General features: G+C 34.6%; 1 protein-coding gene and 1 long non-coding RNA gene across 2 annotated transcripts; one reads left to right on the top strand and one right to left on the bottom strand.

Moving 5' to 3' along the window:
- Positions 1 to 10009: 10009 nt before the first annotated feature.
- Positions 10010 to 12655, top strand: LOC129743643 (uncharacterized). Its single transcript, XR_008736635.1, has 4 exons — positions 10010 to 10193; positions 10608 to 10831; positions 10922 to 11068; positions 12547 to 12655. It is a non-coding gene; the product is annotated as an uncharacterized LOC129743643 (long non-coding RNA).
- Positions 12656 to 14489: 1834 nt separating this feature from the next.
- On the bottom strand, positions 14490 to 16528 carry LOC129748325 (N-acetylgalactosaminyltransferase 6-like). The gene is made up of 4 exons (XM_055742889.1): positions 16146 to 16528; positions 15730 to 16088; positions 14783 to 15663; positions 14490 to 14720 (listed from the first exon to the last, which is right to left on the bottom strand). Exons 1-4 carry the CDS (start codon positions 16505 to 16507, stop codon positions 14499 to 14501), a joined length of 1824 nt encoding a protein of 607 aa, XP_055598864.1. The 5' UTR covers positions 16508 to 16528; the 3' UTR covers positions 14490 to 14498.
- Positions 16529 to 16808: the final 280 nt, after the last annotated feature.

The following is a 16808-nucleotide window of genomic DNA, read 5'->3' as shown; positions in this document are numbered from 1 at the left end:
CCTCAGGATCAAAATTGCACCCTTTTGATCTTGAGGGCCCAAATCATCAATTTTGGGTCAAGTATACCTTCGATTTTTCATGTTTCAATGTACATCTGGTGCAAAACTCTAATTTTTTATAATAGTGTTCAACACTTTTTCGATTGAATTAAAACTGCTTGAATTAGAAAAATATATGAAAAAACTAGCACCTTCACAACTTTTAAGCGCGTTTCTTCGAAACTATCTTATTACAGGCACTTGCACCCCTCTGATCCCAAGCGCCTCAATTTAGCTTAACAGCTGCTACATCGAATCATTTTTCGAACTTTCGATAAAATAATTTAAAAAAATATTATCAATTAAAGAAAGATGATTTGAGATAATAAAAATACGTAAAACACTTTTTATTTTTGAGCGCAGGTTTTGAATTTTAAAATTTTAAGCTCTGAATATTTGTTCACCCGCTACTGGAATATCGGATCCTAGAAAGGACAAAATGTAGAAACTATGTTTTTTTTTATTGAATATTCCGATTTATAAGCTTCTAAGAACATTTTTTTTTCTAAACACAAGAATTCAGGACTGAAAAACAAAGATAAACTTATTAAAAACATAACAAAATTAAAGAACATAGTTTTTTCTAAACACAAAAATTCAGGACTGAAAAACAAAGATATTCTTATTAAAAACATTACAAAATTAAAACAAAAATGATTGAAACATGCGGTAAAAGTATAACAAAGGATTCTATGAAATTCGGTTAATTTACTTGAAAGTTAAAACAAAATATTAAGGAGAAAAAAGATAGTTTTTTTTTTACAATTTAAACAGCATTTTGGAGCCTATGCCCAACAATTGGGTAGATTTTGGCGTCCTGAACTCGATTTTTTTGTCAAATTTTTTCTGTTATCTCTAGTTTTGGTAAAATGATGATTATGAATTTTAGAATGAAGATGAGTTGAGTTTTAAGTTGAATCAATCATTGATCTACGAAAAAAATTGATTCTGAATTTGTTTGTTATACCTCATTCATTTCAGGAATAATTTTTTGATGAAGATAATGAAAAACGAACTTAAAAAGTTTCGGGCTTGTGATATAGCTCAGTTGGCAAGTCTGTTGTCTCCTGAGCCGATGTCCGCGAGTTCGAGCCCAAGAGTAAACATCGAACACAGTTGTAGCGGATAGTTTTTCAATAACGATCCGCCAACTGCAACGTTGATGAAGTCGCGAATGCCATAAAGATGGTAAAACGACTATAATCGAAACAAAAAAAGATCTTAAAAAGTTAAATTCTACAGAACTGAAGAAATTCTGAAAAAAAATGTTTTATTACTTTTAATAAATATGTTAAATACTTCAAAACGATTTGATGTTTGCTTCAAAAAAATATCAAAAATTTTATTGGGTTAAAAGCTAAAAATCGTTAAAATTCCCGTTTTCACAAATACTAAACTTCTATAACTTTTTTCACAGAAGTTGAAAGTATTTGGGGTCTTAAGAAAAGTTGATAATTAGTTTTGAACCTTTATTTAAATTTTTTAAGATTTTGTCAAAAAAGAAAAAAAGCAAGTTTTTCAAAATTTATTTCAAAAATAAACGATCTTAAGAAAAATACTAAATTGGATTCAGGGCAATAATCACAATAAGTTCTTAACTTCTTTGCACCTTGGAAAAATGAGAATTTTGTGACCTCGTGCAACTTATTCAAGTTTATTTTTTTAAATTGGGGCTGAAATTGGTTTCTTGAAGAATATTTCATATTTTCATAACATTTATAATAACGAACACGATTTTTTTTTATAATTAAACGATTAGTATAACATACTAGTTTTTAGTTTTTTTCTGACTATTGTGAGTATTAAATACATGTCACATGGCTTCCAACTTGTTGATGTGTACAATTAGTATTCGCTGCATGAAATAAAATGATTATAAAAAATTGGTTTAAAATTCTGAACTTATTCAGTTACCCTTCTTAATAAAAACTCATGCTTAAGGTAGGGTATTTGGGGTATAGGAATTTCCAGTGACTATAGTAGGTAAATTAATTGCTTGATCTGAAAAATTTCCATGGAAAACATCTCCATGGGAGGAGGGGGGGGAGGGATTAAACCCCTAAAACTCCTCCCCCTCCGTTCGCACGGCCTTGCCTAGTGAAATATTTTATATTTTTTATTTCTGAATATTGATGAAAATTAAGAAAGATTAATAATAAAGCCTGGATGATTTTAGATTTTTTTTTTCAACATGAATCAGCCAGCGTCAAAGCGCAGACACCAGATACCCAGACTGATCAGTGGCGCTTGAATCCATACAACTACAAGTCGCCCAGAATCATTCGCCATCTGTCGGGGCATCGTGAAACTACTGTGCTTCATCAAGAAAAAAAATTACACTTGATAATTAACAAGCCAAATAAAAACCGTCCTGATTGAATCACCTATTAGTATTTGAAATCATATCCAAAATATTTTCATTATCGTTTTTGTCTTCAATGTTAATTGTTTACTTTAATTTACTGTATCATAATAAGAGATGAATGGTATAAAAACAATGACTGTTGGTCGATTGAGATGAAAAACCCAACGTTATAGCGATCCTTAGTTCAGAGCCAATTAATTTTGAGATTCAGTTTTGATTTTAAAATTAATTTATCCGGCTGATTAACAGTATGAAAATTATAATGTCTGTTATAAATAATTCATTGAGTTCGGAATTGTTCGTCTTAATCTGAAAGATTGACTGCGACCAAAAAGAAAAACTATATATAACTTCTTGAAAAACTTGAATTCTAATTTTATCTTAACTGTTTCTTGGCTCGTACCTTGATAGGTTTGAGAAGTGAAATAAGTTATTGACATATATTGAATAATATTTAATTGTGATGAATGTATTGATAAGATCTTTAAGGGGGGGGGGGTAGGGTCTAACGGGTATAAAAAAACACCATTTTCACGATTTTTTTCTAGAGCTATCGTTCAAACAAATGTTTTCAAATTTTTTGCATTATACAAAGCATTGTTAAAAGAGAGAACTAAGTTGGCCTTGCTTGAGTGCGTTTGTGTTTTTTGTCACGGTCGCGTTTTGCTTCGTTATTCTTCGAAATTTATTTTTCCACGCGTTATTTTGGAGCTGCAAAATTAAAATTCTTTAAATTGAATAATATAAAGTGAACGTGATTTTATTTTAGTTAAAAATTTGTTGTTTAACTGTAAAATAACCAGGTATTGCAGTGAAAAGTGTAATTTTACCAGTTGTTGTGTGAAAATGTGAACTGTAAGTGGGATTGAAAAAGGGCCTCTGATCGCGAATAAATTTGATTTACTAATTTCTAATAATAAGTAGGTATTTCAATTTATATGGAGATAATAAGCTAAAAAAAGTGATCAACACGAGTGAGAAAGGTTGAAGTGTCGATGTATTAAAATCAGTATGTCGGTCAAGTATTTTTTGAAAAAAAAAAACTCATGCGGAAACTATATTTGGCAAATTGAGTTTGTTGGCATATGAGGAGGAATTAATAGAACCGTACACTAAGTTTAACGTTTGAGCCCTGATGCTTAGCCTAAATTCCACAGGCCTAAGGCCACAGGTTAACGGTGAATATTCGTGAAAACGTCTGTGAAAAGGGCGCTTCTCTGCAATGGTGATGGAACCTTCGCAGAATTGCAATGATTGCTACGATTTCCAGCAAATTCCTTAAAGAAGAACAACAGAAGTTCCGGTGTTCATGGCTCGGATAAATCATGCAGCTAAGTCCTTGTTTTGAATTATTTTTGTTTTTATAAATCTTGACTGATTGCATAATGTAGATTACATAACATAGATATGTAGTATTTTATAAAATTATATTTTATTTTTTGATTTATGCTAACCATCCATATATGTTAACTATTTAATCGACAGGGTGAATGGTTGAAAACGTGTAAGTCGGTCATAATGAATTGAAATATTAAATTTTCACCACAAAATCTTTCTAAAAGTAAATTTTGAAAGGTTTTGTGGCTGTTATTACTAATTAGGATTCTTTTTCTTTAAATTTTATTTTCAAGAGCGAGTAACGGCGCTATAACCAAGGTCTTTGACCAGAAATGATGGCGCATAGAAATTCAAAACTTGCAGAAAATTTAGAAGTGAATTTGAACCATAAAACATTTCATTCAAATTCAATCAATCCATTTGCTATAGTTTTGAACTTTTATGCTGAAATACCTCATTCCCAGCCACAGAAGAAGGAAATTCCAAGGACCATCGTCAAGGAGTACTATAAATTTTAGCATATGTGCTCCCAACGCATTGTATATTCATAATCACAGGAACGTATGGTACTGTTGTCCACGTTTCTTCCTCCCTGTGTTCCAGTTGTCTCTGCGTCTAATACTGCACAGTGGGCCCGGCCGAGTAAAGATGGGTAGTAAATGTACTTTTACTACTCACCGGGATGCTGACAAGTTCTGGCTGTGTATGTATCATAAGCATAAGCATAAGCATTATACAAAGCATTGTTAAAAGAACATTTAGTAATTTTTTCGTAGAAAAATATTGAAAAATGAGCCAGTGACGGAGCATTTTCGAGGATGCCTTTTAGAAAACAGGATTTACGGTGGACACTGTTTCTCAGCACAGAATCATCTGAAGTCAAAAAATCAGAGCAAAATATTTTTAATAGATGTTTTTGTGGATCCCAACGTTTTAATTTAACTTAAAAATATTTTTATGAAATTTTTGTGGCTGTTTGAAGTAAAAACTACGATTTTTCACTTAAAAATCCGCCATTCAAAATCGATTTTTTGAAAGTGTTAGACCCTACCCCTCTCTTAATCCTATTTGCCGCTGGAAGTGTTCATGATATAATGCTGCTAGTTTCACTAAAACTTATAAATTTTTGGAAAAAAAACCTCAAAAACGACCGTGTTTGTCAACCGGGTATTTTTCCTGCTCAAATGTGCGTGAGAAATGTCAAAAAACAACTGTAATGACCATCTCGCGTGACCTTTCATTACGTCGTATGAAACATCTTGAAAATTCACAGAAAATTGCTTCAAAAGTTATCAAAACAACTTTAAAATTTGTATTTCACATATAGAATATGTTGTCCAGGCTACAAATATTCTAAATGGAAAGAAGTTGCTACTAGTTTAAGTCAATTTTTGTTTTTTTTCGTAATAAAACTGTTTGTTTACATTTTGTTTCATACGACGTAATGAAAGCTCACGCGAGATTTTGGCATAATTCTAGACTGGACTAGAAAATTAACCTTAAAAGCGACCATGTTTTTAGACTTTTTTCCCCATCTTAATCCGTACACGAGAGCAAGTGCGCGTGAGAAATGTCAACTTAAAAATCTTTTATTAAAAAAAAATTGTTGAAAAACTTCACTGAATTTGGAATATTTCAAAATGTATGTTTCAAATCCATTTCTCTTTGCTTCCGAAATGTTTTCACCTTTAACATTCAACCAAATTCTTTGATTCAAAGTTTTGTTTAAACCATATTTCGAAAGTAATTAGTTTACTAAATGAATCCATTCTTCAAAAAGCTTTTGAATAAGGGTCATTTTAATGTTCCCTGACCGATGCCAACTAAACTTAATCATCGATTTCAATGCCTTTCCACACCACAAACACGAATTTTGAATGGTAAAAGAACAGTTCTATATTGATGCAAACGAAAGTCATTTTTATTTTCTTGTCGTTTTATGGAATGTCAAATACCGTATGTCTGTGTGAGTGAATTCATTTAAAGTTTTGATTTTGATGTGACGAATTAACGTTTGTTTTATTTTACCCATGGATAAAATCAATTAAACGTACGATATTCAAAAAATGGTTCGAAATTTAACCAAAAAAATAATAATGAAAAAATAACTTAACAACAGAACAGGAAAAGCTAAGCTATTCTTACTAAACAGACTCGGATAATTGAGATTGTTTGTCAAGAATCATCATATGTCATATTAAATTGTACTAAATTTGCAGGAAAATGTATCATCTCGAAGCTAAAAATATCTTTTCCACAACTGCCTCTTCCAGTGGGCGGTAAAAGGGCTAGTTTGATATCCAAGTTTAGTTAGATATTTTGAAAAGAGGACATTTCTCGAATGTGACTAAATTTTTCATAGAACGGGAAGTTTTAGGATTTATTGGAGAAAAAAGTAAATAAAAATCTGACACAGGTTTTTTGTTGTAGATGATGACTTAATGGTATATTTCGTTGTTGCGAATTTCATTAAGCTTCTTCTGTTAACAAAACATTGCTTTACAAATTTTGTAAATATTACCACAGAGAACCAGAGAACGGGCCCCGAACAAATATGTGTCGAATCCGTGTGTAAGAATTTGAATCGTCGACCATTTTAAAACCGTTAAAATTGGCCTAAAAACAGCACCATCTAGTGGCTCTTAGCTTAGTGACTCAGCTGTTGTTGTCGATTTATTTTGTCAACAGTTGAGAACACTCAGAACCTAAACAACCAAAAACTTGCTTCCAGGTCGCACCAAAACAGAGTTCAGTTAGTTTTCTTTTTTTTTTGGGTGTAGAAAAAGCAACATAACGAAATTTGCAGCAGGAACTTTATGCGCTTTTTACGAAATCTTTTTCTTTTGGCAATGATGCCTCATTTGGTACTCGTTTTGTATTGAGCCACTGATTTTGTTTGAGAAAAAGAGGAAAAAATAATTTCGTTGTTTGAAGAGAAAGTTCATATAAGATTTAAATTATGTGTCTGTTTTAATATAAATTATAATTTCAAAAATAGTTCAGTAAACATTTGCCGCAGCAACATTTGATTTCTGTATGATGTGTTAATTTATGATACCCCTCTAATGGATAAACTCCACTTTTTGTTAAGGATCAAATTTTTTTAATCAAATTTCACTCATAACGAAGCATTTCAAATCTAATTAATCGAAAGTATCACCACCCATCTTCGTTCGAACATTGCGAAATTCTAGCATGTAAACATCGCGTCATTTCTGTCAGGATAGGACTTCAGTACCTACTTCCGAAAATATTCGAAAATTGGAATAGCTTCCTAATATCGAATTTAGCCTCTTAGACAGAGCAAAGTAATTGTATGGAGGTTACCCGGACACCTAAGAATCCTAAGAATTTAAGGGAATAGCAATAGGCATTTAAAAGCAACTTGATATCAAAATTTTATAAATTCTTCAAATATTCCCGCCTTCTATTATACTAATTACAGATATCCGATAACACCATGCGCCGAGTTTTCACTAGTCCTACCGAGATAACAATTTTGTGAAAGAAAAAATGAATGAATTTTTAAATTTGTGTTCATCATCGAAATTGATTCTAAATTATAAAAAAAATTCAATTAAGTCTTGATGTAGTGAATTTCATATCCACGAAAACAAACACAGGCCAAAAACTGAAAAACCATACAATTATTTTCGTTCCTGATTGAGTGACTGAAAATAAATTTGGCTTTGAGTGCATTTTTCATTCGTTGAAGGTACTATCGTCTGAGCGTGTAGAAAAAATGGAAAAAATAAAAGTACCGGTAACGACATCTGGTGGCTCTTAGCTAAGTTGCAAAAATGGCGTCGTTTGTTTTGAAATCACGGTTGGTATTTTTACACACGGTTGGGGCTCCAGCCCGAACTCTGGTTCTCTGTGATATTACCTCTACATTTGTTTTATCCAGTTTTGTAAACCTCTATAAATGCGCAATTCAGCTAGGTGAAGGGTTTTGAGAAACTCTAACTGAAATGATTATTCAACAAAATTTTGTATGAATCTCGTCCTTTCAACTGATACCAGTTCTAAACAGTAATATAATTTAAAGCCACATTCAATATACTGTAGTTTTGCAATATACAATCAGTGGAATGTTTTTACGATGTCATTTATCGTTTTCTCAACAAGTCCTAGATCGTTTCATAACTATTTACAAATAATTGGGTTGTCACAATATTTTTCTACTTGGGAAACTTGAACATACCCTTGGCGAAGGTTTCGGGGTTAACGAAATCCTGCAGTTGAAAGTGATCTTCACACATGAAGCCAAAGATGTCATAAAATGGTTATTTTTCAACCACAATGCTATAAGGAAGTGGTGCAGAAGATCTCAAGTTTTCATTCAATTTTCATTTCTGTCGATGTATTTTCTATAAGCTTTATGGTTGAATTCTAACCACATTTGGTTAATGCGCTCCAATTCAAAAACGGTTCTTCAGTGGTTTTTTTTTAAATATATCGTGTTATTTTTTTCTATCAAAAGTAGGTAATCAAAAACGACCGTGTTCACCGCTAGATGTAAAAAAACAAATAGCACAATGCAAATGTGTGTGTGATATACCGAGATTTTTCCTTTTGTGTATGTGGCCGTTAGTTTCACGATAACCCGTAGATAGCGCTGCGGAACAAGCGCCAAAATCAGCCTTCAGTGGTCAGTCTGGGTATCTGGTGTCTGCGATCAAAGTTACCGACAAAAATTATTTGTTCTTGACGAAAACAATGCACGGAAAATTATAAAAAGGTAAAATTTAGCGAGAGAGCAAGGTGAACGCTCGTGAAAGTCAAAAAGGTAGCTTCTACCTCTTCGAGGTGAAACTCACCTCACAGCGAGGTAAAATTTACCAGAATCGAATTTGAAAAAAAGGCACAAATCACCGAGAAAAAAGGTGAGTCCAAAAAAGGTCAATCTTACCTCGTAGCGTGATGAAGTTCACTTTAAATGAGCTGAATAAAAAAGTATAATTCAAGTAGATAAAAAAGTAAATCCAAATAGAGTAAATCCAAATAGGGTTGACCTGGATTGAGCTAAGCAAAACGGTACAATTCATCTCACACAAAATTTTCGGAGCTCCACTTAGCAAAAAATTGCTGTTACCTTCCGTTAGCAAAAATATTTTTTTACTTTTGAGTTAGCAAAATGCTAAATTTGCTTGTTTTAAGTAAAAATGAAGGCTACTTAGCCGCTTTGTTCAGACAGCAGCCGCCGGCTACGAGAAAAAATAAACAAGTCGACGCGTGCAAATCAGTGCGATAGAAAATTCGATTCTGGCGGTACTTGTGGATTTGGTGATGCCTAAGTGGACGATGGAAAGGAGCCAAACCAATATCGAGAGAGCAAAGGTAAGAACCCATTTGACTATGGAAAAATCTGGCTTCTAATGTATAAATTCTTAGTTTTTTCACCAGGAGACTGCTGCTACTGGCGTGAACAAAAATCACCGGAAAAAGGAGCCTGCAATGAAATTCAACAATCCGGTATTTAGAACAACTTTGGAACGAACAGATCATGGAGATCAGTTTTTTCATGCTAAGCGTTGGAAATTGAAATAAAAAATTCAAATAAATTAAATGTAAAAATTGTGTGCTCTTTTTCATAATCAGATATTCTCCTCAAATGAATTTTTTTTTCGGTATTTTAATACCCCCGCGATCTTTTCCACCGGTTTTTTGCTATAATATTGAGTAAAAATTGCGGCGGCTAACTTTATCTCACGTTTGCTAAAATTTTAGTTTTAAAAAATTGCTAATTTTATTGCTAAATTTCTAGCTGGTCAAATTTGAGCAAAATTTTGCTAAATTCCGGCCTCGAAAGTTTTCTGTGTAAGCCGAACCCGTTTATTGAGCTTAAGCTGTTTTGTCGTTCAGGAAGGAAGTTTTGCTTCGAGCCCAATATGTGAAAATCGGAACTAAATTGTTAGTTTTTTCTTAGATATAATTTAGTTGTGCAGGTTCTTGTCATTACACACAAAATTTTCGAGGCTCCACTTAGCAAAAATGAGCTGTTACTTTCCGTTAGCAAAATTTTTTTTTTACTATCGAGTTAGCACTTTCCCAAATTGTCATGACTTTTGCTCAATTTGAGTAAAAAAAACTCATTGCTTCTAACTTTAGTAAATGCGGTAGCGAAGACTCAAACTTTTAGCCTGTGCTCAAACCGCGGTCGTTTTTTTTTGTTTTGTTTTGTTCTTCTTTTCGGTCATTTGTCGGCGCGCCGCGTGCGTGTTTCTGTTTTGCATCGGGAATTTGTGTTTTACGGCGCGTTCGTAAATTGATTTTTTTGGGTGATGCATCAGTCGATTGATTTGTTTGGTAGATGTCAAATCACTTTCCATATGCTTTTGCATACGTTTGTTTGGAATTTACGAACGCCAGCATCGATAAAAAAAATCACTTCGATAGAAAAAATCAATTTACGAACACGCCGTTAGTTTTCCTGGTGAAATTGGAAAAGGTAAGTGCATGATTGATTATTAATAGTGACCTAATCATGGAAAACTGTTCGCAGAGTCCTCCGTTCGAGTTCGGAACACAAATTTTCTAATGGTTGCCTCCCGGAACCACTGAGCCGGAGCAACAAAAATTACTGTACACAGCTCAGCTTTTGAAAGCGGAACTTCAACTTTCATTCCAGCTTAACGGATAAGGATGAAATGTCCTACGCATTGTAAAGAGAGCAATTGAAAATATGAGGTTTCAACTGCGCTTCTGAGTTCCGGACCAGCCATTTCAGAATGAAATTTCAGTTTCCAATTCGAATGGAGCACTGTGAACTGTTTATTTCGCTGTTCCGGACCCTCCGGACTAGCTTTTCTAGAAGTAACAGACACAATTAAAAAATGGGGTTTCTGTTTGTTTTCTCTTGCAGGACTTGGATGCAAATTTCACTTCCACTCGTCTGGCTACGAACCATGGCCGTAGCCAAAGGCGAACCATAGCCGGGTGAAAAGGCGGTGCCAGTCGTTAATTGTATTTCGCCACCTCTAATGATCGCTCAACAATGTCAGTGATTGGTTATCTTGATGACGGTCGGGACAAATCTCAGGTGAACGAGTATGGATCTCATTTTATTAGGACATATTTTTAAATTATGTAAGTTCCAGATTTTCTAAAATTTTATTCTTACTTTTCCTATAAAAAAATAGTGATTGTGATGAAATATTTTAATTTAATGGATTTTAGAGCCCTACCAAACGCTCAGGAAACGATACTATTCGAACTTTGTGGTAACGATCAGAAGGAAAGAGGAAATTCCGGGTCGCTGAACAAGTGATGACTCTCAGCCGATTAGTTTGTGTTCATGAAAAAGGAGGAACAACTTATGCAATGGTAAGTTAGTCATAAATTATTGTGATTGTGTGTGATCAAGATTATAAGTTGGTCTAAAACTGTTGAAAGTGATAATAAAAATCTTGTTCAGTAATCAATCAAAAGTTCGTTTGAAGCAATATTTGTTGCAATCATATGTTCGTTTAGCCAATTTATTGTCGAGCTATTGTTAAATTTTGGTATTTCGCTCTTTCATTTCTTTTCAATAGTTTTATATTTGATTGATAATTACACATACATTCTAAAAATACAAAAACTTTACTGGTAGTGTGTAATTTTTTTCCACTGATTTAGGAAATTGGTAGGGGGAAGTCGTCTGCTACCGGACACTTAAGGTTTTTAAGCAATAACTTCAAAAATAGATTTTTGTGAATATTGGTTCCTCTACTGATTTGAAGAGTATCAATATTATGATCACTTAACTGTATTAGAAAAAAATTAATTTACAACATATTCATGCGGTAAGAGAAATCATATCATGTTAATTTTCACTCATTTCCAAAAGTGTTGTCTATGGCCGGACACTACGAATTACTTCACCAAAGTTGTCACCAATGGCACAAAAACGTAGCATAATGACTGAATTCACTTGCACAGGTCTTGTGAATATATTTTTTCCAATACTGAACGTTTTATGAAGCCAGTCATAAAAGTTTTTTTGACAAACCAGAATGAAACATTTGTTTCGAAAAAACAAGAAAAAAATTGTCTATGACCGGACAGCAAAATATTTAGTTTCTCAGAGGACCAAAAAAGTTTCGTTATTGAACCCTTATCTTCTGCTAACCATTTGGGGGTGCTATAGAGATGAAAAAATGAAAGTTTCAAGTTGAAAACATCTATCATTTTGAATATTTTCTTGTCCGGTCATAGACAACAATTCAGTGTCCGGTCATAAAGAAATCGCATTTTTTTTCATTTTCCTAATATTTCGTTTGAACTTCCGTTTTGTTATCTTATATCTACTGTGTTCGAAAGATAACCAATCAACGATGTCGTTCATGTGCAGTTAAAATATTACAAGCCGAAAATACTGACCTCAATACAAATGCAAAGTTTAGGCGATCCTCTCCGTACTACCAGGCAAAAGCTTTAGATGCCTATCATTGGTTTACCTTTTCAGATTGGATTACTATATTTCTAACACCATATCAGGCTACCATTTAATTTATTTTCATGGCGTTAAAACATTATTAGGATATTGTGTTTTCGAAAAATTTATGTTGTCCGGCCATAGACGACTTCCCCCTATACCTAGTTGTCAACAAAGTAAAATGACTATCAAAATTAATATTTTTATATTTCCATTTAGCTTAGCTTATATATAAGAAAAACTAAATATTTTTAAAATTGTCTGCTTGTGATGAAATTTGGTTTGAGTTTCTTTGATAATCAACTCATTTGAAATTAACAAACATAAAAATTGTAAAAAAAATTAATTATTAATTAATAGTTTTATTATTATTATTTTTTTACAGGTACGCTTCTGCGACTGCGACGCTGTTTCGAAAAGTATAATCATCCAGGAGATGGAAAATAATACTACTTTCCGATTGATATCATAACGTTGCTGGAACAAATAGGCCTCGTTACTTCATTCATTACAGTGGAGTCATGTTTAGAAAATAAATAAAACATAAATCCGAGAGCCATTTTTATTAGGTAATAAAAAATCACAACAATATCAATTTTTGTTTATTGGTAGGGCAACGGGTTATTTAAAATTTCCATTTTACTAAAATTTCAGTTATTTTTGGGAGCAAAAACTTTTTTACTAATATTCCAGCAAACAATAATTTTTTTCTACTATTAAATTAGTAAAAAAATTAGTCCGGACACTTTCGACTATTTTGCTAAAATTTTAGTTTAAAAAAGTTGCTAATTTCATTGCTAACTTTCTAGCTGGTCAAATTTGAGCAAAATTTTGCTAAAATCCGGCCTCGAAAATTTTGTGTGTACACACAAAATTTTCGGAGCTCCACTTAGCAAAAATTCGCTGTTACTTTCCGTTAGCAAAATTATTTTTTTACTTTTGAGTTAGCAAAAAGCTAAATTTGCTTGATTTAAGTAAAAACTAATTTTGTTGGCCGCTTTAGTTTTGAATAACAGCCGCCTTTACCGCCAAAAAGAAAACAATAAGTTCTGTTACGGAAATTCGGTGCCAGCGGTGATTTTGGTGACCAAACGGACGACAACCAAGCGGATTTGTACTGGAATCAAACAGGTAAAGACCAATCTAGACGCAAACAAACTTCTCGAGTTTTCATGTGAAATTTTCTATTTTTACCAGATTGGCGCACCCAGCGAAAACAACGCTAAAGCCGGGGATTCACCTAAGAGGATTCCAAGTCTCCGAAAAAGGAACCTGATTCATGATGGTCGACGATGAAAACATCCGGAAACCAGCGGTCGACCTACCCACATCCGGATTATCTCGGTCCAGGCGCCGGAAGAAAGTTATAGTTATTGGCAAAGTTCGAAAAAGTGTTGTGAAATAAAATGTAAATCCAGATAAAGTTTCAGAAACTAAATTAATGTGAAATAATCAGTTTTTTGTTATTTGAAATCTGATATCCTCCCTGCGTTTCAAAAGGAAAAATTATTAATTTTGTAAATAAAAATTCTAGGCGGTCTTTTCCTTCAGATTTTGCTAGCAATTTGAGCAAAAATTTCGGCGGCTAACTTTTTCTCTCGTTTGCTAAAATTTTAGTGAAAAATATTGCTAATTTGATTGCTAAATTTCTAGCTGGTCAAATTTTAGCGAAATTTTGCTAAATTCCGGCCTTAGACATTTTGTGTGTATACCTACTTTTGTATCAGATCGGCCCAGTGAATTGTGTTCCACGTCATCCCCCAGATATCTTTACGGAAAAGCCGGACCTGACCGGATTAGTCGAACGGAGACGCAAACGTATGTAAACGCAATGCAGGAGGTTGCAGCGGCCATGGTAGCTCGGAAGAACGCGAAACCTGAATTGCCACGAGCCGGGCGAAGAAAGGACTTGCCTCAACTTTTTTTTTAAACACGGTGATACATTTCAAAAATATAGGTATAATGAAAAAATCCCTATTTATTTCAAGTAAACATCAATTTTTAAATGAATTTTTTTTTTTTTAAGAAACCAATCAAACCTACTAGCATTTATCTTTTCGATAGACGAATGAAAAAAGAGAGTCAAAAACATAAACAATAATTTGGCTTAGAAACTATGAAATGATGTAAAATTTTTAACTTTTTCGACTCAAAAGGTTGTTGACTTCTGCACCTAATTAACTGGTTAAAAAAACTGTCGTAATGCAGTTTTTGTAGTTCATTTAAGTAATTTTCATCATTGGAGTTTCGGGTTTCTCTATTTAAATTAAAGGTATATTTGAAAAAAGCTGTACTCCACCCACATTTCATTTCTTCAATACAAATAAATTCAAATCCTTATTGTTTATTTGAAAGATTCAGCTCCTTCAATGGCATCATCGGATCCAACAGCTTAGTGCCACTGGTTCGCCAATTTCGAACTCTAGCTTCATCCACGGAACCCCAGGCCCACTGTTGAGACTTCCGGCCGGGATTACACTTGGCGATCACCACTCGCTTGTCCACAATATCCAGGCAACGGTTCAGTCTTGGTTGTGCGTGGCGTATCAGTTTGGTTTCCTATACGTAGTTTGAAAAAGGAGATTTTTGAGGGTTGCAAGTCAATTAAAGGGTCGTCTTACCAGTTCGTATTGGAACATTTGATTTCCCTGAATTTCGTGGCAGCTGAAAAGGATCACTTCACTGCCAACGTCGGAAGCGTCCAGGCACAAATCTAGATGAGTCGCTCGTATGTCCCGATAATACCTGAGGTCGAACTGTTGGTTTCCCAGATGGTACGTTTTGTTATCGGTACATGGGTAGATTCCGATTGGCTCGTTCCTGCCATGGTTGAGTGTATCAAGACAAAAGTTAGTGTCGTCCAAACTTTGCACCGGTCCGGAAGCGAATACTGGTGGCTCGATAAGAGGGTATCGTATTGCAAGATCTGGGGCTACTTTCTCCATGAAATACTTGAATGGCTTACATTGAAGTCTCTCTCGAACTGCCCTTTGGAGGGTCAAATCTCCGGTGTCCGTTTCTCTATATTTGGAATTTCTCTGGTAAATGTATTGTTTATATTCGTCCATCCATACTTCGGCTACTCTTTTGTTATTTTTCGTAACAAAATCTTTCCCTCTTGGGTTGGGAAACGGAGAGTAGCCCCTGTAGATGTGACCTACTCTTGAACACGGAGCATCTACCATGCGGCCTCCACATTGCCAAATTTTGAAACTTAGCTCGTATTGCTCAGCTCCCCAGATATCTAGACCCTCATCGTACCCACCAAGTTCCCAGAAGAATTTCAAACTGATAGCAAAGAGGCCACCGGCCATGATGGGACTTTCGAAGGGTTCCGTTGGATCGGTTTGATCTCCGGGTCGCAACGGTAGACGTTTGTATTGAAATCTCCAGTTGAAGGCCCCTCGCTTACCATCGTCTTGCTTACGCATTTGAAATGTTTTGAAGTCGATAATATCTATCAGTGGACAAACGCAGGTTCGATAGTTCATAGCGATTGGTTCTGTTGACAAAGAAAGACCGATTAGGTGATTTCTGTTCTTCAAAAGTTCATTCATTCATAACTTACCCAACAAGGGAGGCAACCAATTGGTACCAGCTTCGGTGTGAGAATCCAGAACTACGAGCACATCTCCGGTGGCCAACTTTGCTCCAGCTAAACGTGCCTTAATCAAACCCGATCGCTCCGGCAGGTGAATAAGCCTAACTTTAGGTGGAAGATCACTTTTGATGTACTCTTCCAAATCATGGTAGAGAAACTCCTTGGTGCTGTGATCGTTGACCATGATGATCTCCTTCAACAGCTGTGGAGGCGATCGATTCAACACGCTATGGACAGTTCGTAGCAGAGTACTCATATGCTCGTTGTAGAATATGATCACTACGCTAACAGTCGGGAGCTCTTGGAGATAGTGTTTCTTCAAGCACCTTAAAAAAGTAAATATTTATAACAATAACCAATCAACGATCTCAAATCTATCTCACCCCGGATGCCGTAAATCATTCAACGCTCGATCAACCGCAATCATATCGCTCACGACGGCGTAGTATCCGTTTTGGGTGAACAATTTCTCGTTTTGTTTGATATCTTCCGCATCCTCCAATATAACGAGGGTCCCATTTTCACCCGGGCCAGTCCTAGCCGATTCTCGCTCCAGATACGCATAGTCGTGCCAATCGACCTTGCTGCCATCGACATTACGTGGCACCCCATTGAAGAACGGCTCGGCTACTCCCGTATACCGGAGGTAGATGGAATTCTTCAAATTCGACAGATTTTCGTTTTTGCTAGACAGGAACATGAACCCGAACACCAGACACGATACGGTGAAGGCCGATTTGAGCATGAAACTGCAGAAATTAGCGCGTTGAAGCTGAAATTGGAACATATTGAAATTTAAAAATAAAATTGAATAATACAATTTTAAATTTTCCATTTAAAACATTTGATGAATCTGACATAAATGACAAAAATGACTATTCTGACAAAATTACAAAAATAAGGAAAATGACAAAACTAGGAGAATTTTTTTAAAATTTCCATTGTTTTCATTTTTTCAATATTTGATGTTTTGGCGTTTGTCATTTTTGCTGTCGATTTAGACCAGGGGTGAGCAACCTTTTGAAACAACGGGCCACTTTAATTTG

This window comes from Uranotaenia lowii, chromosome 2, assembly GCF_029784155.1.
Source record: "Uranotaenia lowii strain MFRU-FL chromosome 2, ASM2978415v1, whole genome shotgun sequence".
Classification (NCBI taxonomy): Eukaryota; Metazoa; Arthropoda; class Insecta; order Diptera; family Culicidae; genus Uranotaenia; species Uranotaenia lowii.
Note: the sequence above shows the minus strand (reverse complement) of the source record. Positions and strands in the feature narration are given on the sequence as shown.

Bases quoted from the DNA above. Each gene is read 5' to 3' on its own strand.
- LOC129748325 (XM_055742889.1), bottom strand. From the start codon at position 16,507: ATGCTCAAATCGGCCTTCACCGTATCGTGTCTGGTGTTCGGGTTCATG. The intron at 15,664-15,729 runs GTAAGTTATGAA...CTTTGTCAACAG, and splicing joins TTGGTTGCCTCCCTTGTTGG to AACCAATCGCTATGAACTAT. The intron at 14,721-14,782 runs GTAAGACGACCC...AACTACGTATAG, and splicing joins AAATGTTCCAATACGAACTG to GAAACCAAACTGATACGCCA.